Here is a 27,819-nt window from a genome sequence, read left to right on the forward strand (position 1 = left end):
TCGGCGTGGCCGGCCAGAGCCCAGAGCCCGTCGGCCACCGCACACCTGACCCGAGGAACCCAATCCCATCCGTCGCGAACGCAGAAGATCCCGTCCCGTGCCAGCCTGCGGCGGCGGCGGCGGTGGACTGGACTACAAAGTAGCCGATAGCCACCCATTCCATCCAGGCCGCCTCCACCCCGTATCCACCCCGTCTCGCGGCCTCCCTGCCGCTCCTGCCCCCCGGCAATGGCCCGGCTCGTGCTATCCGAGTGCTGCGGCCTCGCGCCGCTCCGCCTGCGCGCGGGCCGGGGCGCCATTGCGGCGCCGTCGGCCCCCGCATCGCTCTCCGCCGCGGCGCTGCCGCGGCGCGGGCCCGCGGCCGCGGCCATCCACCGCGACTGGGCGCTCCGCGTATCCGCGCCCACGCGCCTCACCTCGACGGTCGAGGGGGAGGACAGGGGGAGCTCCCCGCTGGGGGAGGAGGCCGCGGGCGGGGAGTTCGACCCCGGGGCGCCGCCGCCGTTCGGGCTGGCGGAGATCCGCGCGGCCATCCCCAAGCACTGCTGGGTCAAGGACCCCTGGCGCTCCATGAGCTACGTGCTGCGCGATGTTGTCATCGTCCTGGGGCTGGCCGCCGCCGCCGCGCGCCTCGACAGCTGGCTCGTCTGGCCGCTCTACTGGGCCGCGCAGGGAACCATGTTCTGGGCGCTCTTCGTCCTCGGCCACGACTGGTACGGCTCCGACCACCACGACTCCATGCCAAGGATTGGATTGGATTTTATTTTACATGCGAGTTTTACCATACAAACTCAGCTCTTTGACTTCTGCCGCATGCCTGGTTGTTTGCAGTGGACACGGGAGCTTCTCAAACAACCCCAAGCTGAACAGCGTGGTCGGCCACATTCTCCATTCCTCCATTCTTGTCCCATACCATGGATGGTATGATGATTTACTACCCATGCTTCATATACCTGCTAGTTTCTGTCGCAAATTATCGTTGATGCTAAGAAAGGAGCTGTCTTTGAATGGAATTGCAGGAGGATTAGCCACAGGACGCACCATCAGAACCACGGGCACGTTGAGAAGGACGAGTCCTGGCACCCGGTAGGTTTCCTGTTGCTTTCTCGTCGTGTGGTTTTATGAGGAGTTATATGCTGATGGTGCATGACAATGAATCGTGCTTGATGGTTTCTCCATTTGTGATAACTTTCAGCTACCAGAGAGCCTGTACAAAAGCCTGGACTTCATGACTCGGAAGCTGCGGTTTACCATGCCATTCCCCTTGCTCGCATTCCCGTTATACTTGGTGAGGCTAAGAGCATACCATGACATATGAGTTAGACGTTTTGTTTCGTAACATGGCAGTGGTTCTAAATTTCTGCCCTACGGGTTAATGTGTGGTGTGCAGTTTAAAAGGAGTCCAGGGAAGAAAGGATCACACTTCAACCCAAGCAGTGACCTGTTCCAACCTAATGAAAAGAAGGATATCATAACATCAACCGCTTCCTGGCTGGCTATGGTTGGTGTTTTGGCTGGTCTCACCTTTGTGATGGGACCTATTCAGATGCTAAAGCTCTACGCCGTCCCATACTTGGTAAGAGCGACGTGTCCTCAATTTTGGGCTCACGTCCTGCTAAATGATAATCTGAATGGGTGGGGTGTGTGTGGTGCTGGAGAATTTATGTGGTTTGCTGCTGGTGTGTGCAGGTATTTGTTGCTTGGCTGGATATGGTCACATACTTGCACCATCATGGCCATGAAGACAAGATTCCTTGGTACCGTGGAAAGGTGAATGTTAACAAAGCTTCCAAATTGTTAGTGTTTCAAGATGGTTGTAATCTTCAAAAACTAGGGTATCATCCATTTTTGGTTGGTTAGAAGCTTTTAAATGTTTGCCTCAATTAAGTTAGGACATTATTAATAGAAGAAGATTATATCTGTTTGTTTAGGATAGTATCTTGCATGTTAGTGAAGCAGACTTTGGTGAGTTGCATAATCATAATACACCCTTTCTACAAATGGAAGATGCATAAGGACATACCCTGCCACAAACATTAGATGTGCAATTGACTCTCTCCTTTTGATTTATCTTGGATGAAACTGGATGTTGTCCATGACACCACTTGACAGATGTTAATGTTATTGCTGGTATATACATGGCAGATAATCTGATATTTAAGATGTGGTGTGCAAATGTTCAACATGACCGTAAAACCTTAAATCAGAGAAACCCTAGTGGTGGATGTTATAAATTAAAGGTCTAGCCTTTCATTGGTCACTTTCTGGAGTAAGATCTAATTGGAGGATGCTATGGAAGCATATAGAACAAAAACGTCAGTTTCCTCTTTTGTCCTTTTAAGGGGAAATGATGTAACTTCCTATTTTTTGTCGTCTACCGGAGTATATTGCTAGCTTAGCCTATTATATACTTTTCACCTGCGTTGAGGTTTTCAAGTGCTGCTCATTGTTGCTTATTGATACCACATTGTCTTTTGCTCTATTAGGAATGGAGTTATCTGCGTGGAGGACTGACAACGCTCGATCGGGATTATGGATTGATCAACAATATCCATCATGACATTGGAACTCATGTCATCCATCACCTTTTCCCTCAAATCCCGCATTACCATCTCATTGAGGCGGTAAGAGTCTGCCCCACCCTATTCTTGCTTCCCTTTCTTAAGTTTCTTTCACTAGACCATAAGTCATGTTGTTTTTGGATCACCTGCAGACTGAGGCAGCAAAGCCAGTGCTTGGCAAATACTACAAAGAACCAAAGAAGTCGGGTCCTCTCCCGTTGCATCTATTTGGGGTGCTAGCGGAAAGCTTAAAGCAAGATCACTATGTTAGCGATACCGGAGATGTACTCTACTATCAAACTGACAAGAAAATGACATAAACCATAGCAAGTAGCGAATTCTTCATTCTTCTCAGGGGGGCTGTGCCTGAAGACTTGACCACCTTCCTGGGATTTCTGATTGGTGTGCCTGAGTCCATTGATATGTCGATTCAAGAATGTAAGTTGGCAAAGTATTATCATGTAAAAGGGGGTAAATGTAGTTCTTTCCAATGATGGAAAACGGAGGCCGCCTCCGATGTAACAAACATGCAATTCTTTGGACAAGAGGTATATTTTATAGTAAAGAGCGAAAAAAGAGCTTAGTTACCTGAAGGCTTTCTGAGTTTCTGTATATACTCCCACTTATGTACAAGGGCTACTGTGCCTAGCTTCAGCTGTCCTGAGTGCGACACGAGCCTGATCATATAATAGCGAGGCGCCTTCTTTGGCATGCTCAAGGCGCTAATGCTTGCTGGAAACCAGTAACATTGTATTCCGATAGCAAGGGAGAGAGAGCAAGCGGTCGTTTTCCGGCGATTGGGAAAGGACCCATCGATGTCACGGTTTCGCTGTCCTCTTTAGCGGTGAGCCTAAATGGTGGTGGGCGGTGGCTGTTGCCGCTGAGTCCCGGTGGGATCCATCCCAATCCAAGTGGGGTTCCTGTCGTTTGTGACGATTGGACGGGATGCAATCCAGCGCGCGCTCCTCTGGCCCTCGAAAAATCTGCACCCCATCATCTTGTGGTGTGGCTACCGTTCAGTTCAGGCTTCAGTTCAGAGCGACGACGCCGGCCGGAAACAGAGCGCTCCAAAACAAGCGCAAGTGCTCCTTGTCGAGCCGAAAACGAAGGGCACAGCAAGCCGGCGTCCCGGCGACCCCCCGTCTGGGGTGGACACGCCTTGCGTAACCCGCGAGACGTGCGTGGCCCTGAGGGTTCTCGTCACACGAGACGTGAGCTCTCGGCGCCGGGCCGACCATTTTTTGGTCTGTTAATGAGCACTATCCTAACATGGAAGTGCGCTGAAAAAAGCAGCGATTCTTTGATCCGCTGCAACCTTCTTCTTCTTCTTCTTTCGTGTATCACAATCTTATACAAGTAGTAGATCTGAACCTCGTCATATCACCGTACCGCTGGTAACCTGAGCTCCCTAATACATTTCCTTTTTTCTTCAAGCACTAGAAATTGAAGAATTATAAAGGGAAAATCCTGCATCTCACATGTATCTATCGCTTAATACCTTCCTTGTCAGCTGCGCAAACCTTTGGTCCTTGGCATTGAGACTTTTCCCCCTTTCGTTCCGATTTTGGAAAAAGCCATGTATCTCTCGTATCTCGTCTTCCTGTGACCCGTATCCAAATTACGTTAGGCCAGATTTTGAGTCAGAGTCACAGTCAGAACCATGACTATAGTCTTCATATTCTTCGTGCGCACAGTGGATTTCGGACCAGAGCCGGAAGCATGCGTGTCTACCTTCCTTACCGTTTCTCTGTTTGAACCGAGCCGAGCGGGGTCTTATCGTCTCTAGTAGCTTTTCTGGTATGAACCTGATGGGTGTCCGGCCGCGACTAAGCTCAGACCTCGGCAGGTCGGTCGGTGGCTAGTTTAGAATGAATCACGTTCATTGGTCAGGCACCCAGGACCAGGCCTGCGACGATGAAGAGAAACACAACATGATCACGTACGCAGTGCGCGGGGCACGGCGAACTCTTCCCTTTTCCTGCTTTTTTTTTAGTGTGCTCGTTACATACGAATGCTCCTTTGCGTCCTCTCATCTTAGATGAACTTTACCCAACGAAACGCGTTAACAAGGTTAACTATAGCTGGGAGGGGCGGCTCCGCCGGCCGACCTTCTACGTACCCGCCCTCGCAAGCTTACAGCTCGAACAAACAGCAGGTGCACGGTGCTCGGTGCACCGCGTAACGTAACCGAGGCGAGAGCATGAACCGGACAACAGGTGGTGTTGAGCCTACGAGACAGACGGGGGAGTGGCGAGCGGGGCGGAGGCAGCGCGCGCGGGATCGCGGCCGTGGTGTCGTCCCGGATATGACCGCCGTGCACCGGCACGGCCGATCCGGCGATTCAGAGATTCAAGAGCGCCGAGAGGCGATGGAGCGGCGCTGCCGTATCGTTTCGGTTGGGCTTCCCTGAAACTTTAGGCGGGCTAAATAAAAAAGAGGCCGTACATCCATCATGTCAAATGCATTAGTGAGTATGGGCCTGTATGGGCTCAAAAGGGCCCAATAACTCTACTTCCTTACTGAGCAAATGGCCCATCTTGCTTGGACCAAAAAGATGGATTTGCATTGACCTGTACAGACAGACACAGGGTCTTTCTAAATTGGACTGAAAACAACCGCTCAGAAAAAAAAGGGAGAAACCTATCTTTCCTTTTTTTTAAAAAATGGAAAGGGGAAATTGACTCATCATGGGCATTCGGTGTGTGCCTATCTACCTCCGGATGCGTTTCCCATGTGCAGTATAAACCTATAATTGACAGGTGGAAAAAGGAGCATGCAAAAGCATGGTGTCCGTGTCATACAATCGTGAGCTGGGAAAAAGGAAACCTTGGGATCTCTTCGTGTCGGTGAGCACCATAGCTGCATAACACTGACATCCTATTGTCGTAGGACTCCACGACATTTGCTAGCTAGCTAGCCTCCTCCCTGGTAGTAGTGGTAGCCACACGCCCACACATACCGTTCCTAGTCATGCTGTCACGTTCCGGCGCTGTAGCACGTGCGGCGGCACACCGCAGCTAAACGGATCGATCGAAACGTGGCGCGGCCCGACCATAAAAATCTTGGGCGAGCTAGCTAGGGAAAGGGGGGTCGGTGCAAGGCCGGCCGCGCGTTCGGTTGCTGCAACAACCCGGCCGGCCTCCGCGCGCGGCGGCCGCGCGGGTGGTGGCGAGCGCGGGGGCGGAGGTCGCGTCGCGTCACCGACCGATCGACTGGTGTCGCCGTCACCCCGGGCGTGTCGACATGTAAATCTCACTGCACGTACCCGGCCCGGGGGGGGGGGGGGGGGGGGGGGGGGGGGGGGGGGTCGCGGCGGCGCGCGCACGTTGCGCGGGCGTTGTTTCCGGGCTTCCGGGTCTCTTATCCGTGTGGCTCCGCGCACTCGAGCCGTCCGCGCGCGGGTGTTGCTCTCTCGCTCGCTGGTCCGATCCAGGAGAGTGGAGAGAGAGAGGGATGGTGATCGATGCACAGGAGTTGGACGGCAGGCCGCGCGATCAAGTCGACGACGAGGCGCCAAGCGAGACGGCAGGCCGGGCGAGGCGGAACGCGCCGGCCGTGCGCGCGGGCAGGGGCGTTACGGGGAAGCCGGCACGATAGAGAGAGCAGCGTAAGGCACTGTCTGTGACTTCTCAAAAAACTGCTATGAGATGTGAAAAAACTGTTGTGAGATGTGAGCTGTGGAGAACTAAAAACCGTTTGGTTGGAAAACTGTAGCTCTAGAAGAAACTGCTGTTAGTGGGCCCCACCTGCCATCCATGACCCACATGTCAATCTCCCGTACATCTTCCTGCACACGTCATCATATTTCCTGCACACGTCATCATTTCCCTCATGCCAACGGAGGAGAGCTGCGGGAGGCTGCCGGTGGGTAGAGCTCGCGCGTGCCCCAGTGAGGCCCGGTGTCAGAGCTCGCGCGCACCCAATGTCTTCGGCCTCCCCTTCCCTCCTCTTGCTCCTCGCCCCCAACCTCCTGCTCGCCCCGCGCGCATCCGCAGGCGCCGCCATGGGGGTCGCGGTGAGCGGCGGGGCCAGCTCGGCAAGGACGGTGTGCTGCAGAGCGCCATCGACTGGGCGTGCAGCCTTTGCACCGGGAGAGGAGGAGGGGCGCCGTGGAGCAGCGCCAGGTAGTTGGAGCGCCGACGGGTAGAGTCTGCCGGGTCGGGGAGGTGGAGCAGCACCGGGCAAGAGAGCGCCGACGGGTGTGAGGGAGACGGGACAGTCAGAAGAGGAAAAAAGAAGCGAACCCATACAACATAATCAGTGGTAGTGGGTAAATTTCACGAAAACACCGATCTACAGCGGTCACAACCACCCCTTCCCTACTGTGAAAAATGAACTACCAAAAACAGGTTTTTTGAAAGCATCTGGAAGGAAGCTGGTGCTTTTGGTTAGCTTTCAGTTTTTTTTTTTAAACCACTGCACTTTGAAAGCTGAACCAAGGACCCTGGCGTAACCCCGGTGTGAGTTGTAAGATAGCTAGCTATGGCACTCTGGGATATTGTACACATGGACGGTGCATGCTAGCTTGCCAGAAGTAGGCTTTGTCCCGCGTGCACAGGGAGCTAAAGAACGGATGGATAAGGGAAGAATATCCGTTCCTGCACGTAAAGCGCGTCTAGTGCGCACGCACTACTGACGCGCGAACGGGGGACATCCGTGCACTGGCCGTGACAAAATTCGTTCCATTAGGTGTTACGAAAAGACGCCTCACTTTAGCTTGCGCACGAACCAATGGTAGCAGTGCTGTAGGCCTGTGACATGGATTATTTGGTACGGAGCGTTAGGAATTGCTCCGCCAATGCAAGTTAGGGTGTGTCTGGAAGACGGGCTAAACTTTAACCCCTGTCACATCGGATGTTTGACACTAATTAAGAGTATTAAACATATACTAATTACAAAACTAATTGCACAACCTCTAGGCTAAATCGCGAGACGAATCTATTAAGTCTAATTAGTCCATGATTTGATAATATGGTGCTACAGTAACCATTTACTAATGATGGATTAATTAGTCTTAATAGATTCGTCTCGCGATTTAGTCTAGGGGTTCTGCTATTAGTTTTGTAATTAGCTCATATTTAGTCCTCATAATTAGCATCCGAACATCCAATGTGATAGGGCTAAAGTTTAGCCCCTATCTTCCACACACCCTCTTAGTCAAATTCGTGAATACATGACTTCGAGATGGATGTGTGCTCTATTATTATTGTTCGTTGTCTTTTGGATACATGGATTTAGAGGTCTCACCTCTCTCCCTTTTATCCTAACTTGAAGCACTATCCCAAGCCAAGCGGTAGTAAATGAATCATGAGCTCCAAAGTGCCCTTGCTTACTTCAGGGCTCCTAGGGGCCCCGGTGTCAGGTAGCAGGACGTCAGGTCAGGCCCTCCGTCAGGTACTCAGGTGCCTTTAGGCCGGCCTAAAGGCCAAGGCCAACGCCTAGATCGCCAGGCTATTCCTGTTCGACTGCTCCAATTGGTAAAACTTTTCCTCGTGGGCCTCTATATAGTGGCTGGTACGAATTGACCTGCCGATTACCTTCGCCAGTTAGCATATCGCACTAGAGTACCGCTTCCGTAGCGCCGCCACCACACGTGCGCACTCGAGTACCGTAGCGCCGCCCAGGGCCGCCACCGCACGCGTGCTGCGCCCGCACTCCTGCCGCGTGCGCGCGCGATCCCCGTCGTGCCGTTGTGCACGAGTTGTTCCTGTTCCTGTTCAACTACGCCGGACGAGATCAGGCTGTTCTTGTTCGACTGCGTCGGCACCCAAGTTTGCTGCTGGATTGCCAATTTCCTAATTCTCCATATCATTAATTATTAATTTATTATTACAAGTTATTTAATCTCAATTGATTTATAACAATTGTGGAAAATATGAATCAGGCTGCGAGAAAAGGAAAAGGAAGAGATGTGTGGATGAAATGATAGAATCATAGGGAGAAGCTATAGATAAATTTGGCAAGAGTTATCAGGGTCCTGAGAGTAATACGGGCGCTTCGACGAACCCAAATGAGTTGGCAATAGTTGTTGCGGATGAACCAACTAATGAAATCAGGAAGAAAATGTTAACACCAACGACAATGATAACAATGTAAGTGACTCTAAGAACACAGTAAATGCATCAGATGCACATTATGCATCATGAGAGGTTAAATGATTTTGGCAACATTATGCATCGAGAAAAACTTTTAAGGTAATAGATATAACATCATCCTTATCATAAGTGATTAACATCATCCTTATCATAAGTGATTTTGCATCGAGGAATGTTAAAAGAAACTTTTAAGGTAATAGATATAGATAATTATGATATGAATATTGCTTTTAGATACATTTAAAATTTATCGGTAACATTTTATATATATTTGTTATAATGTTTATATGAAAGAGCCCGAGTTTTACTTTCGTCTCAGACCTCCCAAATCTCAGGACCGGCAGTCAGCTACTTAAACTCCCGAGTGGGAGAATAATCATGCATATTTGTTTTTTAGCGAATGGACTAGATGGTTTCATAACTTTATTATACCTCAATACAAATTTTACGATTGTGCCACACGTTCTCTACCTGTCTTTGGTTTTAAGGGAAACTAGTAAGACATATTTACACGCTTTTTGAAGCATGGCTTACCGCTTGCTTAGATTCTAGCCAAGCTATCTGAGAGCAGATCAGGGACACGTCATCTAGGTGTTTTCCGGAACAAAATGATTTAGCGTGTAGTCAAGCAAGTGGAATCCTGGCCCAAATAAAAAAAAAATTATTCCTACCTCTTTAGTCATCATCCCCTGCCACCCTGTTATTTCCTTCCCGCGGAGATTGCAATGATCAAGCAATGTTGTTTTATTTGGAGCACTTGATGCAAAACCAAGTGCTAGTGCTAGGTGGTGCTTTCTAGCACACCTCTCTTCGACGTGAGGCAGTAGCGAATCTTTTTTCTGACAACTCCAAGCAGCCCTCTAGCTAGACACCAACGCTAGAGCTGCTCTGATCCAACTACATCCGATCCCTTTGGCGCCAAGGCGGCATCAAGTGGTTCCAACTCCCGATCCCGATCGAGGCACATCTTATCTTGAATCGAAGCCACCTTGAGTTAATCAACACGGTATTTGTCATCTCAATCTTAACTTCGTACTCCCTCCGTTCCAAATTATAGGTCGTTTTGACTTTTCTAGATACATAGATATTATTATGCATCTAGACATAGGGTATATCTAAGTGCATAACAAAGTCTATGAATCTAATAAAGTCAAAACGACCTATAATTTGGGACGGAGGGAGTATCTTTTACGCCCCCATATGTGAGCGATGTGGGCTGCCCATAACTTCACCTAGCAACTCATGATTCATTGGCTCAAACCTCCCGCTTCACCAGCTCAACCTCTTTGCCGGGTCATGTCACATTCGTGCACCTACACGCAAGCCAAAATACATGTTTCTATAAATACTGAACAGCTATTGTAAATTTATAATAACCAGAAACAAAATGCACATAAACTGAACATGCCAACAATGTCAATAATCACTCATCACATACTGAATGACGCCACACGATACATGTCAACATGGTTTCCAAAATTAAAAGACTATGTGGCGACTAGATGACTGCTTAACCTAAGTAGGAAATGTGTCCAATCCACTTATACATAGTAGTTTGACATCTTTTTTAACTGATAGCCTTCCTCAAGCCTCAAACGTTGCATAGGAGCCGATAAATATATTTTTTATTTAATTGCGTCAAAACCATGACTTGAACCGTAAGACTTTTCACCATTAACCATGATATATAGATGGTTGGACTCGAACAATTGATTCACATAGTTTGATGATATGTATTTAAAGTTTAAATCAAAAGAATAGTTCGAGTTGGCTACAATCTCGCATAGTTGGATTCGAACCAAAACAAAGAAACTCAGACAATGAAACACAGCGGAGTGAGTATTTACAAGACAATGGCCATGAACATGAACAAGCACGCGGCAAGGGCGGCACCGCTCGGTGGTGCTGGAGTTCTGCCGAGAGCTTGCCTGCTATGCGTGGTATACACTAACAACAGCATGGATTAATGAGATAGACTATAGAGAGATAGAGAGAGAGAGAGAGGAAGAAGATGACACTTATCTTTTAGTAAGCAAGGGCGATAATCAATAATTCACTATTGTAAAAGGAAAACTCGATCACTATTGTAAAAAGGCAAACAGTACGAGCATCGCATCTGAAGGACGATACCATGAATGATTGTGTCTCGCTATTTTGCTGCGACACTGTCAATGGTGTCAAGATCGGAGATCATCTGGTTGGAGTCAAAAGAGGCCCAATTGGGCTGAGAGCACAAGCGTTGAGTTGTCAAAGATTAGGACGCGGATCGAGGATCACCTAGGCTATCTTTGAATATTTTTCTTTTTGCCCATCCAAGTCTGAAACATGTGCGTGACAACAACCCTGTCGTTTGATATGTATGCCGTGCTCTCCCAAGTGCCGTGTGACTTGTGTCCCGATCCATCCCCATTATTGAATCTACCACCTGTGATATGATATGACACGTTCCGTCTACGTTTACCAAAGAATGGCATGCGTGTGCAAGTCACACATTTATCTGACATGTCCCTTCACCACTCATCAGCATCTGCAGTGGAGTCGTTCAGAACCACTCGCGTCAAGGCTTCCGTTCCGACAGAACACTGCTACTAGCTAGCAATTCCCCTTCAAACAAACCATCAAGCAGCTAGCAGGATGAGCTGGGGCTTTGAATTTTCCGCAAACGTGGTGAAATCTATCGACCGATTAAAAGCGAGAAGCTGTGTCCCAAATTCTTCTCTCGTGCAGGATCTCGTCAAGATTGTTGCAAATTGTTTAAGCTGATGTTTGGCATAAAATGTCATCGATCAGTCCGATAGGTCTTGCGCGCGCGCGCCCACTTGGGGATCGGACCAACTGGACGGGGTCGTAGCACATTATCCACTTGATCCGCATGTGCAATGTTTAAGCTTTTCTTATTTACGGAGTATAACCTAGACCATGAGTCCATGACCTAAAGGGCTAAACTAGCTAATATTTGGCATACGGCCAAGATAAAGGACTGAGCTGAGAGCCTGAGACTGCAGTAGACAGCAGGCACTATACATGCATGCATCGAGCAAATTGTATTATTCCTGTCATATATTTGCGCGGTCATATCAGAACCCCGGGATATGACGATGACCTGCTCAAAAACAGTAATCTATTTGTATCATTTTCGCATGTTTTATGCACGCAATTGTATTTCTATCATAGTACTACGCTAGCTACTAAGATTAAGCATCATGATGCGAGCAAACCTCTTCAATTTCTGTATTCATCAGGCCAACAGTGGATGTCAGCAAAAGTGCGCCCATGTACATGAGCATACTCAACCGATTCCTATAAAACGATCCTAATCTATGCATATGCATATTTGATATCTTGGGGATCATATAAATAATGCTAACCCTCGATCACATTTGAACGTACCAATAATAACATCTGTGCTAGTACAAGATATATAGTAGTGTGTGACAACCAGTATTTATTTCTCTCCACCACATGTTGCACATTCATTGTTTGTATGTATATATATGAGACAGTGACATGCATATTTGAATAGAAACTGAACTAATTGAACACATGCCTAGCTTGCACTAGACATTATTCGATGGTTACCAAACAGCTTTCATGCTGACGGACAGAAAGGTATTAGCACACTAGCTCCATAGGGCCTCGTCCAGTCGTCCTAATTAGGAATCTGGTGTCCTTTTAGTGATTCTAATGTGCAAACGGCCAGCATTGCTTGCAGAGTACGTATATGGACAAAAGATTAACACGAACATTAACCACTGTTGATAACTGATAAAGAACGAGATCATGGACTAAATTAAGGAGAAGGGAAGCAGCTTCAGTGTGCATAGTATACTGCTGCTGCTGCTGCTGCTGTTAACAAAGAGAGATCGAGGCCAGCAATCGAGCTGTTGCTTATGGCTTATGACGCGTTGCAAGGATCGGAGTTGCATCCATAGCTGCAACCAAAATCATGTGTCGGCCACATTTCTAGCGTCACATCATTCGACCTCGTCATCTACAATTAACGGATTGCTCGTGCTGCAGATCTATTGACGCTACATATATATGCTATAGATTGACAAGAAATGACGCTGTTCTGAACATCAATCCAGCTTTACTTCAGTTGTGGAAAGAGTCCAAGTAAAATGCATGATCGATCAAAGGTATATATCAAGCTAATAATCCAAATTCCTTTTCGAAGAAAGAGTGTTTTATTGAGGGATGATACTATATATATATATATATATATATATATATATATATATATATATATATATATATATATATATATATATATATATATATCCATACCACCGATGAGTTAATAACCCAGCGAGAATGTTTACTAACGATCATGAGCAACTTTGTTCTCTCATTACTTTAGGCACGGAATTGAAGGTCGGGTCATTAATGTGTCCTCCAGTATCAACTTCTACTGAGGTACTCCTACAATAAGGTCCGATTACCGGAATTAACAGCTTTCCCCCCTTTTCCCTGTATACCTGATATATATAGAATCTTCCCAAACCTATAAATTTAAATTAAACAACAATACTACTGTGTATGCATATTAGCTATAGTGTGCCCCCTCCCCCCCCCCCCCCCCCCAAAAAAAAAAAATAATAAAAATAAAAATAAAAATAAAAATAAAAATAAAAAATAAAAATAAAAATAAAAATAAAAATAAAAATAAAAATAAAAATGATGCAATATGGCATGACAATTTTTTAGACAATCTATTTGTCCTTTTTGAAAGGTCCAAGACCTTAATAAGGCTATAATTACTCAAAACACGTGAGTTGAGCATTCATACACAGCTAGCTATGGCAGAAGCCTGGCATGCATGATTGGGAGTAGTTCAAGTGATGAGTCACGCCTATTGAGTTCTTAACGCTGTCAGGGTAGAAAACTAGCTAGTCAATTAAACAAGGCATGCAAAACAAGAAGATGAGCAGCATCAGACATGCATAAACGTGATTCAACAGGCAGATAGGCCTGGGATGAGGACGGCGTTTGTGGGGTTGGTTGCCCAAGTCCTTTCAGGCCTAGCTAGCCTTTCTTAATCGCCTCACATTAACCGCGCTTTCACATTGAGGAAAAAGGAACGTTTTGGCTTTCAATTTGAAGGATTATATATTGCTCTGGGTCTGACCTTAGTAGGACTATCAGTTCAGCACTCCTCTTCAGCGTCTCATATGACTCACATGTATGTGTACAACTAACACACATGCGCCCCCCTTGATTTGTCAATCGAATCGGTGGAAACTAATTAAATGATGTAGCAGGTTTCAATTTATTAATGAATTCATCTAACAAAGGGTAGCGCCTGGATCTTCAAGAGAAAGAAATTTGACAATGCATGTGAACATATTGTGGAGAGAAATAAAGGTGTGACAGCTAAAATGTTCCATCGATGATGCGTTACACTATATATATTACGAAATTAAGAAAGATTGCTTAAACTACTACAGGCAGGTAGGGAAAGACGTCCGTGATCTGTGATCACGATGACACTAAATTCTATTATATACATGCTCTGTTAGAAGGTCATATCTTAACTAAGGTAAAGGAAATGAGCCTATAGCTGACGCGGTTTGGGTCTAAACCTTTCAACTTTGTGTCCTCATCAAGGCAAATTTAAATATCTATTTCTTCTTAATATAAAGTTGTGTAGTTTGTCCATTGTGGTCCTCCCGTGTGCCTCGTGGTTCAAAAGCATATAGACTCATTTAGTCCACTCGAGTTTGAGGATCACACTCAACTTAGGGCATGTTTAGTTTCTAGTAGCCATACATTGCTACAACTAACCTTAGGCCGGCCATAAAAAATTTAGCTAACAAATTTGGAGCTACACTTTTGATAAACTTTAGCAAGAAAATGACTCTATGACACATAGGGCTAAGAAAGTTTAGTGCGCCATAGTTGTGGCGTGAACTAAACGTATACCTAGGAAACTATGGCGCGCCTAACTTGTGGCGTGACACGTTGTGGTCATGAAACCAAACACGCTCTTAATGACACCGGGAAGCTTTTCCATCGCCTTTTCATCTTTCTTGATTAAGGTAAAAGGTTATATATTTGACCTAGCTAGCTAGATTCGTATATTAACTAGGCTCTGTGTATATATTTGACCTGTAGCTAGATCCAAAAGGATCCTTATTCAGCCCACGTGCATATATGGCTCAAAGAGATAGAGAAGTCTAACCAAACAGGCTAGCTACTATACATGCGAAAGAAAAAAAAAACTGACTGGAGAGGAGCTAGGATGCCGCAACCCCACGTACGCACTGTTGGTGGTGGTGTGCCCGTTTCACCCTAGTTTTCTATGTTTTTCTATAACCTTGGTAATATATATGTATACTTTCTATGTTCCATAATATATCTTTCTCAATTGAGGATTCCAAGAATAAGCTATTGTGATGTTTTTACTCGGTAATTTACTACTTAAATGTTTTAGAACATGTTATAGCTAGGGATATGATTTAACTTATATTTCCTTGATTAGTGCGTACTGTTTGTTATGAACAAACGTAGCCAAGTAGAGAGAGGAACATATCAACACACAATATGCAAATTAATTGCTAGTGGGCATACAAATAAGATGCTAGCTACTCCCTCCGTCCCAAATTAAAATCAAAATGACTAGTAATTTAGGATAGAGTGAGTAGCCCTTGAAGAACACTATCAACCTTGATCTGAAGCAATTTCATTGGCAGGATAGCCAGGATTATTTGTCTACTAGCCAACATGCCATCGAAACGCTAGCTATGCCAGTAATAAATTATACTCCCCTGGGTTCCAGTCATTTTAGTTTAAACTTAAGTCAAACTGATCTAACTTTATATAAATATATATTAACATTTATAATATCAAATAAATTGATAATTAATATATACTATATGGTGTATCCATTGAAAGTAGTTTTACATTATAGATATTTGTGCATCTTTTCTATAAATTTGATCAAAATTAGAGAAGTTTAACTTAGAACAAAATTAGAATGACTTAGAATGGAGGGAGTATTAGTTAAATAGGAAATACACAATTCTAAAATTCACTATTTCAGTGATCAAATGATATATATATATATATATATATATATATATATACATATATATATATATAACCTAGGATAGATGCGCCGACCAAGAAAGCATAACTTTTCACTCCATGTCACAATTAAGCATGTGTTGTCGCGTTGCAAAAAAGGCACGCTGTTGCTCCTCTCGATGTGTGACCTAGAATAATAATGCACTAGCCAATGCGCATATATTATGCTCTCCCGAAAGTCGCAAGTGAGAGCGCTATAGCACGCTATAGTAACACTCACCCTGTTGCCGTGCTGACAATGCTCTGGCATATGGTGGAAGAAAATGCAAAACACGCTCTCCTTTTTGCTCTCAAATTGACGTCAATGTGAAACAAGCTAAAGTATTTCGGCGCTTTTAATCAGTTGATCCAGTTATGAAATTCGAGCAAAAGCAACCGCTACATATGCATATGTGGACGTGAATTATACCTCCATTGACCACAAATTAAATTCATTAGGATATTGATCAACGTAGTTATGTAATGTGATACTTTGAACAGTAGTATTTATAAAAATATATTATGTTAGACAAAAAGTTATATATATTATAAAGTACTTTCATGATAAATCATGTAGAACCAATATTATGTTGTCAGTCTCTATGAATAAATTTAAAGCTACCCTAAAAAAAATCCTTATCAGACTTATTGTGATTAGATGAAGTAGGATACTAGGAATTAGACATACTACCACCTCCGGACAATTTCTTAAAAAGTGGCCAACGGCTTCCAGATAGCTACATACCATAACTGCAGGTATGAGTTTGTTAGAGCTTTGAGAAAATTGTCGGAAAATATGCGAAATATATTAGGAAAATTGTGGTCCACTTGATAAAAAATAATAAACCAACATCGACCAGTATTTTTTTAGGACAGAGAATTGTTATTAAAGATAGCATTTCTCCAACTTGAAGGCTAGCTCTTGCAATTATTTTATTTAATTGCACCCGACCTCTAGTCTTGATTGTACACACGGACAAATTTAACCTTTAAACTTTAGTTAGTAGGAAAATATGTACAATTCATTTGTACTTCTTCCGTTCTTGCACGTATAGAACAAACTAATTAGTAGTTTAGAAATGAACTAGCTAGTTTATTTGTCCTAAACGCACTAGTGGATGTTCCGTCACAAGATCCTAGAATATTACTACTGCCTTAGCTAATCCTTTTCCCTCACAAGATCCTAGAATATTACTACTGCCTTAGCTAATCCTTTTCGTATTGTACCACTATTAATTTTTTCCAGCACGTGCTTCATTTCCCTATGCATGTTGCTTTCAAGCCCACTAGCTGCAATTCTTTATTCAACACCCCAATGATGATCGCAAAGGCACTGTCTCTCCCTTATCCTTTATAAAAAGAGGGTAAAATATGGTATTACAATTCATCTCAGGACCATCTGTCCAATTGCAACTAATATATATCATCACATGCCAGTGTAAGCTATAGTTCAGTGCAGGGTGTGTCTTGTCTTAAACCAGGTCTATCTGATGACTAGCTGCTTCAACGGCGGCGCCGGCTGGCCGGAGCCGGTGGTGCGCGTGCAGACCGTGTCGGACACCTGCGGCGACACGATCCCCGACCGGTACGTCAAGCCTCAGTCGGACCGGCCGTCGCCCCCTGCCTCCGGCGGCGTCGCCGGAGGCGGCCCGAACATCCCGGTGGTGGACCTGTCAATGCCGGACAGCGACGCGACGTCCCGCGCCGTGGCGGCGGCGTGCCGGGAGTGGGGCTTCTTCCAGGCGGTGAACCACGGCGTGCGCCCGGAGCTGCTGCGCGGCGCGCGCGCGGCGTGGCGCGGCTTCTTCCGGCAGCCCGCGGAGGTGCGCGAGCGCTACGCGAACTCGCCGGCGACGTACGAGGGCTACGGCAGCCGCCTCGGCACCGCCAAGGGCGGCCCCCTCGACTGGGGCGACTACTACTTCCTCCACCTCCTGCCGCCGTCCCTCAAGAGCCACGAGAAATGGCCTTCCCTCCCCGCCTCCCTACGGTACACAAGCACTGTGGAATATATCATCGATCCGATGCATGCTAGCTAGCTGCACAAGTTGACATGGGTGTTGCAGGGAGACGACGGAGGAGTACGGCGAGGAGGTGGTGCAGCTGTGCCGGAGGGTGATGCGGCTGCTGTCGAGCGGGCTGGGGCTGGAGGCCGGGAGGCTGCAGGAGGCGTTCGGCGGGGCGGGCGGGGAGGGAGCGTGCATGCGCGTCAACTTCTACCCGCGGTGCCCGCAGCCCGAGCTGACGCTCGGCGTGGCGGCGCACTCCGACCCCGGCGGCATGACCATGCTGCTGGTCGACGACCACGTCAGGGGCCTGCAGGTAAGGAGCCCCGACGGCCAGTGGATCACCGTCGAGCCCGTCCCCGATGCCTTCATCGTCAACGTCGGCGACCAGATACAGGTACGTACACGTCGATCGATACGCAACTAGCAGCGTACGCGCACGTGGGATAAATACGTACATCTCTGCTCTGCTCACTGTGGACGTGTCCCTTGCATTAGTAAAAAGAAAACGGAAAGGAGGATAAGGGTAAACGGAATACACAAAGGTTTGAGTCGATAGCAACGCTGATCTGACTGAAATTGCGATACGTGCAACGACGTTGCACCGCATGCGCACCTATCCAAGTGCACGACGGAAAGATGTCTTCTTTTTTACAAATAAAAATCAAAACAGAGAATAAGTACAAGGCTGTGCCGGACGTCGACACGTGTCCTTGGACCAGCATCCACTGGGTAGAAATAGAACAAGAAGACTAGCGCTACACCAATCGTAACCGAAGGGTCGCCGAATCTGATTGATTGTGTCAGGACTCAGGGCACTCACGACAAAAGGACGAATCCCCATGAAAGATAGGGTAGTTTTTTTATTGCATGAAACCTCTCATATCCCAGTGCAAATATTTCAAAATAAATGTTGGGCCATACTATTTTTTTTTCTGATGACCGATCGAACACCTGTCCTTTATCTAGCCACCTAAGCTAGTATCGGATGCCCTTATAAAATATCGGCCATATACATAAAAAGTTGCCACATATGTGTAAGCTTTATAATCCATGTAATCATACACACTATAATACATTAAACCATACGCAGATACCATCTTCAAAAATTCAATTCTAGTGTACTTGAAGCATCTGATATATTAACTATACATAACCAAAAACGCCACCTTTTTCTACAGTAGAGTAGTTGGTAGTATAAGAGTTTATTGCAAAAAGAAGAAGGGCTTCTGTCACCCTTGAATAGGTACAACCATTTACGACTTAAAGTTTGGCAGCTAGGTGTCTTCATGTACCTCCATTTTCAAAATGTAAGAGGTTTGGAGGTTTTAGTTTCAAAATGTAAAAAAAATACATTAATATATGCAATTCCAAATAAATGCAATATCAAGGCACATACTCTCCGTTATGAAATACAAGAGGCTTAGTTTATCTTAAGTCAAACAACTCTAAGTTTGACCAAGTTTATAGAGGACAATATTAACATCTAACACATTAAATAAGTAAATTATTTCATAATGGATCTAATTATATATATGCTTATCTGATATCATAAATTATTAACGCTCTTTTCTATGGACTTGGTTTTGACTTGGGAAAAACCAAACTATCTCACTGGAAGCCATTGCGGTGCGAGGGATCGAACCTCGGCCGGTTCCCTCCCACCCCGGCAGAAAGTTTGAGAAATTTGACTCAGTTTAAATTTAAACCTCTTATAACGGAGGGAGACTAAAACCTAAAATATAATTATCATTATTTTTCTTGGAAACAACTCATCTTGATGACCCCAATATACGCCTTCAAGCAAAGGCAAGGACTTCGCCCTTTAATTTCTCTAAATTAAAAAGAAACATCTTGATATATACATCGGGCCTATATTGCTATACTCCTAGCTAATATATGGATAGATATTGTGTTATAAAGATTTAGCTATCTTTATGCACACTGTTTTTTAGATAAAGCCATGTGTGCACTGTGCACAGCACATGTACACATGGATAAAGGTGAGAGTGGGAGTGAGGTAGTTTGTCTTCTACTTGGCTTGACCCAGCTGGTGTTCTGTGGGTACTGGCCAGAGACGTACAGTATCTGGCTATCAGACTGGATGTGTGCCTGCTTGCATTGGCATTCGAGTGCCGTTGCTATCATAGATCAGGTAGCTGATCTGCGCGAGAGGCCCTGAGCCATTCGCTTACAAAAATGCAGGCCCGTGCACGTGGGATTACCAGCTGCCCCGATGGCCCGATCGATCCGTCATCCATCTGAAGATCGAGCCATCTGAATTATTTCGCTTTGCTGACTAGTCTGACCTCTGACTCTCTTGTCGCTTACGCTTAGCACTCCGCTGATGAGCGATTCTCATCGAGTATAGTTGTGTGGTGAGTGGTCTAATAAAACTGGTGGCACTCGCAGACCGAATCTACTCCGTACATACTATACAAATATGCATAGGGAGACAAGAGTTACCGGCGGCCTAACTCTCTGTCGGTGTATGTAATTGAAGTCCTAAACAATAATTAGTCGTCCATCCATCATACGTATTCTGTCAATTATTAGCCAGTTACAGGTGACATTAACATACGTGCGCGGCTGCAGGTGCTGAGCAACGCGGCGTACAAGAGCGTGGAGCACCGGGTGACGGTGAGCGCGGCGGAGGAGCGGCTGTCGATGGCCTTCTTCTACAACCCGCGGAGCGACCTGCCCATCGCGCCGATGCCGGAGCTGGTGGCGCCCGGCCGCCCGGCGCTGTACCCGGAGATGACCTTCGACGAGTACCGCGTCTTCATCCGGCAGCGCGGCCTGGCCGGCAAGGCGCAGCTCGAGTCCCTGAAGGCCAGCAACAAGGCCGCCGCCGCTCCTGTCACAGCTGATGGCTCGCCCTCTTCCTCTAGCTAGCACAGCTGTACCCTAGCAGCAACCGAGCTACTCCTTGCAAGATATATCATCTGCCCGCCGCAACCGAGCTGTGCATATCATCACTGGATCCATCGTTGAATAATTTGATGTTTAATTTCTGTGGAACTGTGCAATGGTGTACATTATTCGTCTCGTGAAACTGAAATTAAATGTCGTGATGAGCAGTAAATTAAATGTACACATATGCATATATAGTATATAGAAAAGTGGAGTACTCTTAGCTTGATGCCAATTGGTGTTGAGTTGACAAGAGAAGTGTAAGCCAGTTTACCATGATCCAAATTAATATAATATGGAGTACTCACTTATTTTCAAATTCTAAATTGTAGTTAGTTTTAGCTTTTCTAAATATATGACTTTTGCTATACACCTAAATATATATTATGTCTAGTGTGTATATTCAGAAAAACTAAAACGACCTACAATTTGAAATGGAGGAAGTACTGGTTAATGATCGATTATTTTAAATGCAACTCCCGGAATCAAAACAGAATATACATGCAACTCCAAATCCCATCGACTCTGCCAACACAGGTTAGTTTGAAGACCCAGCTAACTTTTAGCTCTAGGTGCTCCAAACGGGAAGGCTAAAAGTTAGACTAAAAATTAGCTGCATCCCACCTAAAAAATAGTCCATTAGTCTTTCCAATGTAGCTAAAAGGGCACCGGATGGAAAAGGGCCCAAACATCCCACCTCCAACCCTATCCACAGTTAGAGGACCATTTCAAAAGGAGGGGCATGACCTAACTAATCTTAGTTCATGTATCAAATAGGTATGGACTAATGCTTAGCTATGTACCTTTTAGCCAGGTAATTTTTAGTCCCAGCTATTCAGGGCCTAAGCTTCACGTACGTCATTTGTAGGTGGCCGGTGTGTGCATGCTGGGACGGCTTCTGTTCCAGGATGTGATTTGGCGTAACTGTGTGTTTTCCAAAGTTGGAAAGGGGACATGGCTACAGAGACAGTCCGGCCATTGGTGCCGTGCGGCTGTGGATCTAGCTCCGTGCAGGTTCCATCATGGGGACTCCGGAATCTTCCAAATGCCGGCGTCGTTGATTGAGTGAAAGCAATAAGTATAATTTCCGAGAGAAATTGAGTCGTTTAAGCTTTTGTATTATTTATTAACCTTCCATCCAAGTGGCAGTGTATGCTTGGCGTCATTTTCGGCGGATGCCTGAGCAGTGCGTGTCACGGGTGGGAGATGGCGATCTTTTGGTGCAGGCGGAACGCGTGCTTGATGGACCACAGGCAGCCGTCTCCTTCTCTCTGTTCGTTTTCTAAGATCTTTGTCTGTGTTCGCGCGCGCGCGAGCACGGGAAAGTCACCGAGCTCGTCCAACCAAAGCTCTTAAAGTGGTGCTTAGCAAACAAAAAGGTGTTTTTGCTTGTCATGCGTGTTTAGCCTCACCTGGGAAAAGTATGATACAGTGTTTATGGTGGGGTGATGTTTTTTCTTTAAAACTCGTACTAAACAAATTACTCCATCCGTTTCAAATTATATGTTGTTTTACTTTATCATAAGACAAACTTGTTTAACTTTAATCAACTTTGTAGAAAAATATGTTAACATCTATAATATCAAATAAATGACAAAGTGTTACCTCCGCCCCACCCCACCCCCACCACCCATGGGAGGTTAAAAATTTTCAATTAAACCTTGATCATGTAAATGGCTGACCTATTTCATAGGCTGAAAATGAGATTGCCGTTGCCTCCTATGCACACTAGTTGCAAACAACTATCGTCAGTATTCATACCAATGTAACTTTGGAGTATCCAATTGAGGTTTACATCGTATCCATAGGGAATAAATGGATTGCCGATCATAACTCTATATTAAACTTGCTAATAAAACTCGCAAGTTAGTGATATATAGCAAATGTACGAAATATAATAAAATCAAAGCAATGGTATTACACAAGGTTGTGAACAAGATAAATATTAGTGTCCTTCCTAGCATTTAGATTCACTTGAAATGCTTCTACTACACACTCAGACTGCCCTAATCTAGTTATTACAGATGTGTAGACATTACATATCAAGATCACCCGTCCTCAGGGGAAGAACAGAGATATTACCCCATGAGATTACACATGGTACTCAACATAGGGATTGTAAATGTAATGGAACAAGATGACACTAAAGCTGAGAGTAGGAACCTCTCATGAGAGCTCAAACCAACTTGATGGAAACTAGGATACCCGATCTTCTATCAGGTAAAGGTAACTCTGAATTTGGTGGAGTAGAAATACTCCAATCCGGCTTCCGATCAGCAAAATCTGAAGCTCGCCATTGTAGTACCACTTCTCCTCTGGTTATCAACCATGCGCTGCCTAGTTGACCTTGCCATGAAGGCTATCCCCTGCACGCGAATCAAGAACACAAACAAGAGAAAGAAAGTACACAACTCAATTTGCAAAAATCCTTGTATTTAGCACTCAAAGTTAGGTCTCACAAATAGATGAACTGCGATTGTTCGAAGATAGATTAATGTAAGCAAAACCCCAAACCTTAACTTGGGTGATAGCTACTGATGATTATAAAGGGTTTAGGGATGCACAAGACCCCTAGATGCATCCCTAATGGACTCCAACACTATACACTGCCCAAAGGCCCAAAAGGTAGTGGCACAGCACCTGGCAGATTTCGTACGTCCACATGTTCTGACAATTCCCGTTGATTCAGAACAAATTTTGGTATGAAGCCGGTACCATTGGTAAGCGTGTCTTCTCCTTGTTCTGTGCATATTGAGTGGTGAGAAATATGGTATGTAAGAATTAAAAAATTGTGCGCATAAGAACCCATGAAAAATTTGTGCTCTAATTTAATGGTTCATTAAACTTGGTGGAAGATGATCTTACGTATCCTAATGCCAAAATTGTCAACTAACATTTTTTAAGTAATAGGTATAATAATACAAGAAAAAATTGAAGTTATTAAAATCTAGACACAATGTTGCATTTTATTATTTGTCCAAATCAAGGATGTGGGCAATATGGACATGGATGTTCATCTACGCCACACACCTAAACTTTTCCCTTTGATATAGTGTTATTATTTTACTAGTATCACCTTTGGAGTCTCTAAAATTATTATCAAATAGAGTAAGGACTATATCTATAGGCTCCCTACATGTATGCGAAATAGCTCTAGCTACATGCCCAATACCGCAGTTGAGTGCTAAGAAATATAGTATGTGGTAATAATAAAATGGTGCTTATAGGGTTAATGTGAAACTTTTATGTTCCAATAGATGAGCAAAATTTGTGAAGAGGATCCTGATAAATCCCAAACTCAAAATTGGAATTATCAGCACAACCTTTTTTCTCCTAGATGTTTGGAGATAGGTCTTAAACACACAACAAAATTTCTTAGCCCCTAGTTCCCAGCCACAATGTTACTACTATTCTTGATTGCCTACCAAAATGAAGCACATGGGCAACATGAACTTTGATGTTCATCTACACCACACATCCAAACTTTTCCCCTTCGATTCTCTGTTGACAGCAATTAGCACGCTAATTTGTAAATCGCAAGCATACGGATCATCGTAACTTTTCCTTTATAGTATTCAATCCAAGGTTTATCAATCCGTGGATCGGCAGTGAATTGACTAGGGTTCTCTATCTAGCTAAACGGATCTAATCCTATCATGAAGCATGAATTGCATATAAAGGTAAATCCAATCATGAGATAAGTATTATAGACAGGGTAAACAGATCACATCCATATATATATGAGGTAACACAACCAAAGGTAGCATGAGCCTATTGTCTTCTTGTTGTAGTTCCAGCCAAAGTGGTAACCAATCTATGTAGCACCTTGATAAAGAGTCATCTCTCAGAAAGGAGGCTCGCAAGCGGCCTACTTTCTTGTGGTCACCACTGCGAGGTGCGTGTTAACGCCTCCAGTTTCCTAAAGTTTTACCTCAAACGATTCCCACAATACTCGCCATCAATCCTACTCAACATTACGCAATCGTTCGGCCCTTTCCCTTCCGCATGTTGTCACCACACGAAGGTAATCACACCGACTTCCTATGCTCTACTAAGATGTATCTGCAAGACATAGACTAATCACCACGATTACATCTATTCCTACTAAGAACATATGCTAGCTAAACATATGAGAATAAGCATGCATCATAGTAGATCAAAGTAAGCACAAGATTAGATTGATATCACCATCATGTGTACATAAGCTTTGAAGATCACAAGGCTCGACTCCAGAACTCCACCATGGCTTTGCCACGCAGGGACGACCATGGCAACTAGGGTCTAGCCTAGGCCATCTCCTAGACAACCTTGAAGACTTGCAGCGATCCTCAGCTCCCTCTAGTGTGTGTCCCTCTATTCATCGACTTCTGGTGGATGGATCTGCATGCTCGATGAAATATCGGAGTATTTATTGTCTGGAGATCGCGTGGTAGAAATTGGAAGGCGAGCGGGGCAAGGAAAGCCCCAGGCCAATCGGCCTGCGAGGGTTTGGCCCTTCCTTTTATCCCAACTTCATTCGCCAACTCTCTTTTGATGTTCTGGAAGCTTATTTTTTATGCATGTGGGCTGGTAGCTTCATGATGAGATTGATCTTTGATAACTTTCTAAATCTCCGCTTGATTTTGTTTGATTTCTCTTTGATCCCACAGTGATACTTGTCATATTTTTATAATTTTAGTCCTTAAATAATCTCGGAGGAGTGCTTACCAAAAATGAGCGTCGAAGGGGGGCCAGAAGACCCCTGGCCGATCGGCTTAGGCTACACCAGGCCGATCGACCTCTAAGCCCGCTGGCCTTCATCTTTGACAGGTTCATTGCTTGTTCAAGGTTTTATCCAAAAATATTCTTTTATGTACAATTTCTTGCAAAAATAGAATGTCTTCAAAATACAATGCATATGCAAAAATGGGGTTATTTCAGGTGCTAAGTGGCGGGTTAGTATAAAAATATGTATAAAAACACCACTTAAATGGTACTAAAAGTGTGTCAATAACAAGCGGCAACATTCTCTATTATTATTTTGCTAGTATAATGACCTTCATATTCTCCCGACACGTTATCAAACTAAGGACCATATATTGGCTCCTTACACGTGTGCAAAATTAGTTTTAGTTGGTTGCCGAAGATTGTAATTGAGTGGTGAGAAATAAAATATGCGGTAATAATAAAAGAGTGCTTCACATAAATGGTTCTTGCTTATGTCCACGTTTTTGAGTAAGCGCGAAAATGACACGACCTTTGATTGTGATTGACAAATCAATCTTATTGACACATGTTCCAATCTATGTTGTCCATATTATATGCACATGGTCTACCTTGATCAATTAATGTATTCTCCAATCACAATTCATGCTTTTTGATAGGGATATTCACCGAGCTAGTGCTACTACACCTTTCCCTACCCATATGGCCAAGGAAAGGGGGCGCTAGACTAGCCCACCGCAAGATGATTATTCCATGCATAGATATACATGTCAATTGCATATGCGTTGACACTTGTATCGATCTGGATGGTTCACATCATTCAAGGTCTACCTTTGTTAATTGACAAAGAAATAGCAAAATCATGTTTAGAAGACCGTGCATTACCTAATAATTATTCCAATGTTATGAGAGGAAACTTCCCAAGCTAGCATCCACTTTTTTTTAGAAAGGCACCTTAGTATAGCCCAAGGAGAGTGGTGGCTTGGGTAGGTAGCCTAGTATAACCTGTAGTCAAATACAAACCATAGAACAAAAAGTTGGACCTGAGATGATTGAACCAATTAGGCTATTGGTTCAATAGTTCACTGGTCCAACTAGTGGTTCATTAGTCCAACTAGTGGTTCACTGGTCGAACCAGTGGTTCATCATTTATTAATATAATATTAATTTCTTATGACTTGTATGGAAAATATGCCAGTTTTCTATCATATATATGTAATAAGATCTACCCAAACATATTACATACGGCTCACACCGAAATAGTTAATTATTGGTTCACCAATTTAATGAAAAAGGGCTAGTCCAACGGCTCACACCGGTTCAACTGCACCACCAATCTTTTAGTTGAACCAAACTAGGCTGGCTACCAATTCACCGTTTTTTCGGTCCAACTAGTAAATCGGTTTGGTTTTTGTTCTATGATGCAAATATGAAAATTACATTATGGAATCTGCTTTAGATTAATGCACCATAAGAATTTTACATGAGAATCTTTCATTCTCTCTTGCTCCACACAAATCTTAAAGCAAATCCAATGATGAAAAATGAAAGAGAGAATTACATTAGCCTTTAAGGGAAGATTTTACGTGTACATGTCCATGATTCTCTAACTATATGATATCTTTGATTTTTAAGTGTTTTTTAATTGCCAAGCTATTGTTCTTCACAATTTCTTATCAAGCAGCTGAGGGTTTTCTAGTCTAATTTGGATATTTTCCAAGAGGGAAAACTAATTAGCCGACCAAGTTTCTCGACAAAAAAGTCATCCGCTACTTGATGAGTAAAACCTTCAGTGTTTGTCTCAACTAGCTAGGCTTTACTCTTGGCTATTTTAAAAAATCAAAAAGAAAAACCAATAACCGCCGACCATTCAAAAACGCTCAGGCAATCATAGATTATTGTCTTAGCTTGTAATAAAGGGCGCCTGCACGTAGATGCACGCAACATTAACACGCACGTGCTTGAAAACACAGCACTACGACATTACAGGGCACCTGCCCAGACGAACCTAGAGTCACTGTCGCGTTCGAGCCCCACTGACCCTTACTGCAGTGTGCCCTTTCCATGGAAGAAACACAACTTGCGCAATGCTGTGTTTGCAGACTGCAGATCGGAAGCCGACTGGTAGGGTGGGCCAATAAGCCGGTGTTGCCGCCGGCCTCGTCGTCCCCCCGATCCCCGCCGTAACGCCGACAGCCGCGGTGGTGAGCTTCCCAGTGGGCTACGGCGGTCCTGACCATATTTTAGACCATGGGCTTATATATATACATCAGCCCGCTCAAACCACAAACAAGCCGGTTGGCTCGGCCCATTAGTCTAAACAGGTAGTAGTAAACTAGTAGTATCCGCTGATGCATATAATAAAGGTAAAAGTAATGTACGCCTTCGCAAAAAAAAGTAATGTACGACCACTAGTCTGTATCGCTGGATGCGTCGTGCACAAATTCTTCGTCGCGCCAACGTGAGAAGTCCAGC

General features: G+C 44.7%; 2 protein-coding genes across 2 annotated transcripts; both read left to right on the forward strand.

Moving 5' to 3' along the window:
• On the forward strand, window positions 1-3,154 carry LOC117839178 (omega-3 fatty acid desaturase, chloroplastic). Its single transcript, XM_034719453.2, has 8 exons — window positions 1-713; window positions 832-921; window positions 1,020-1,086; window positions 1,196-1,288; window positions 1,391-1,576; window positions 1,690-1,770; window positions 2,487-2,624; window positions 2,714-3,154. Exons 1-8 carry the CDS (start codon window positions 229-231, stop codon window positions 2,879-2,881), a joined length of 1,308 nt encoding a protein of 435 aa, XP_034575344.1. The 5' UTR covers window positions 1-228; the 3' UTR covers window positions 2,882-3,154.
• Window positions 3,155-17,095: 13,941 nt separating this feature from the next.
• LOC117835553 (jasmonate-induced oxygenase 2) lies at window positions 17,096-20,951 on the forward strand. Its single transcript, XM_034714909.2, has 3 exons — window positions 17,096-17,711; window positions 17,788-18,124; window positions 20,323-20,951. Exons 1-3 carry the CDS (start codon window positions 17,212-17,214, stop codon window positions 20,620-20,622), a joined length of 1,137 nt encoding a protein of 378 aa, XP_034570800.1. The 5' UTR covers window positions 17,096-17,211; the 3' UTR covers window positions 20,623-20,951.
• Window positions 20,952-27,819: the final 6,868 nt, after the last annotated feature.

Source organism: Setaria viridis, chromosome 9, assembly GCF_005286985.2.
Source record: "Setaria viridis chromosome 9, Setaria_viridis_v4.0, whole genome shotgun sequence".
Lineage (NCBI taxonomy): Eukaryota > Viridiplantae > Streptophyta > Magnoliopsida > Poales > Poaceae > Setaria > Setaria viridis.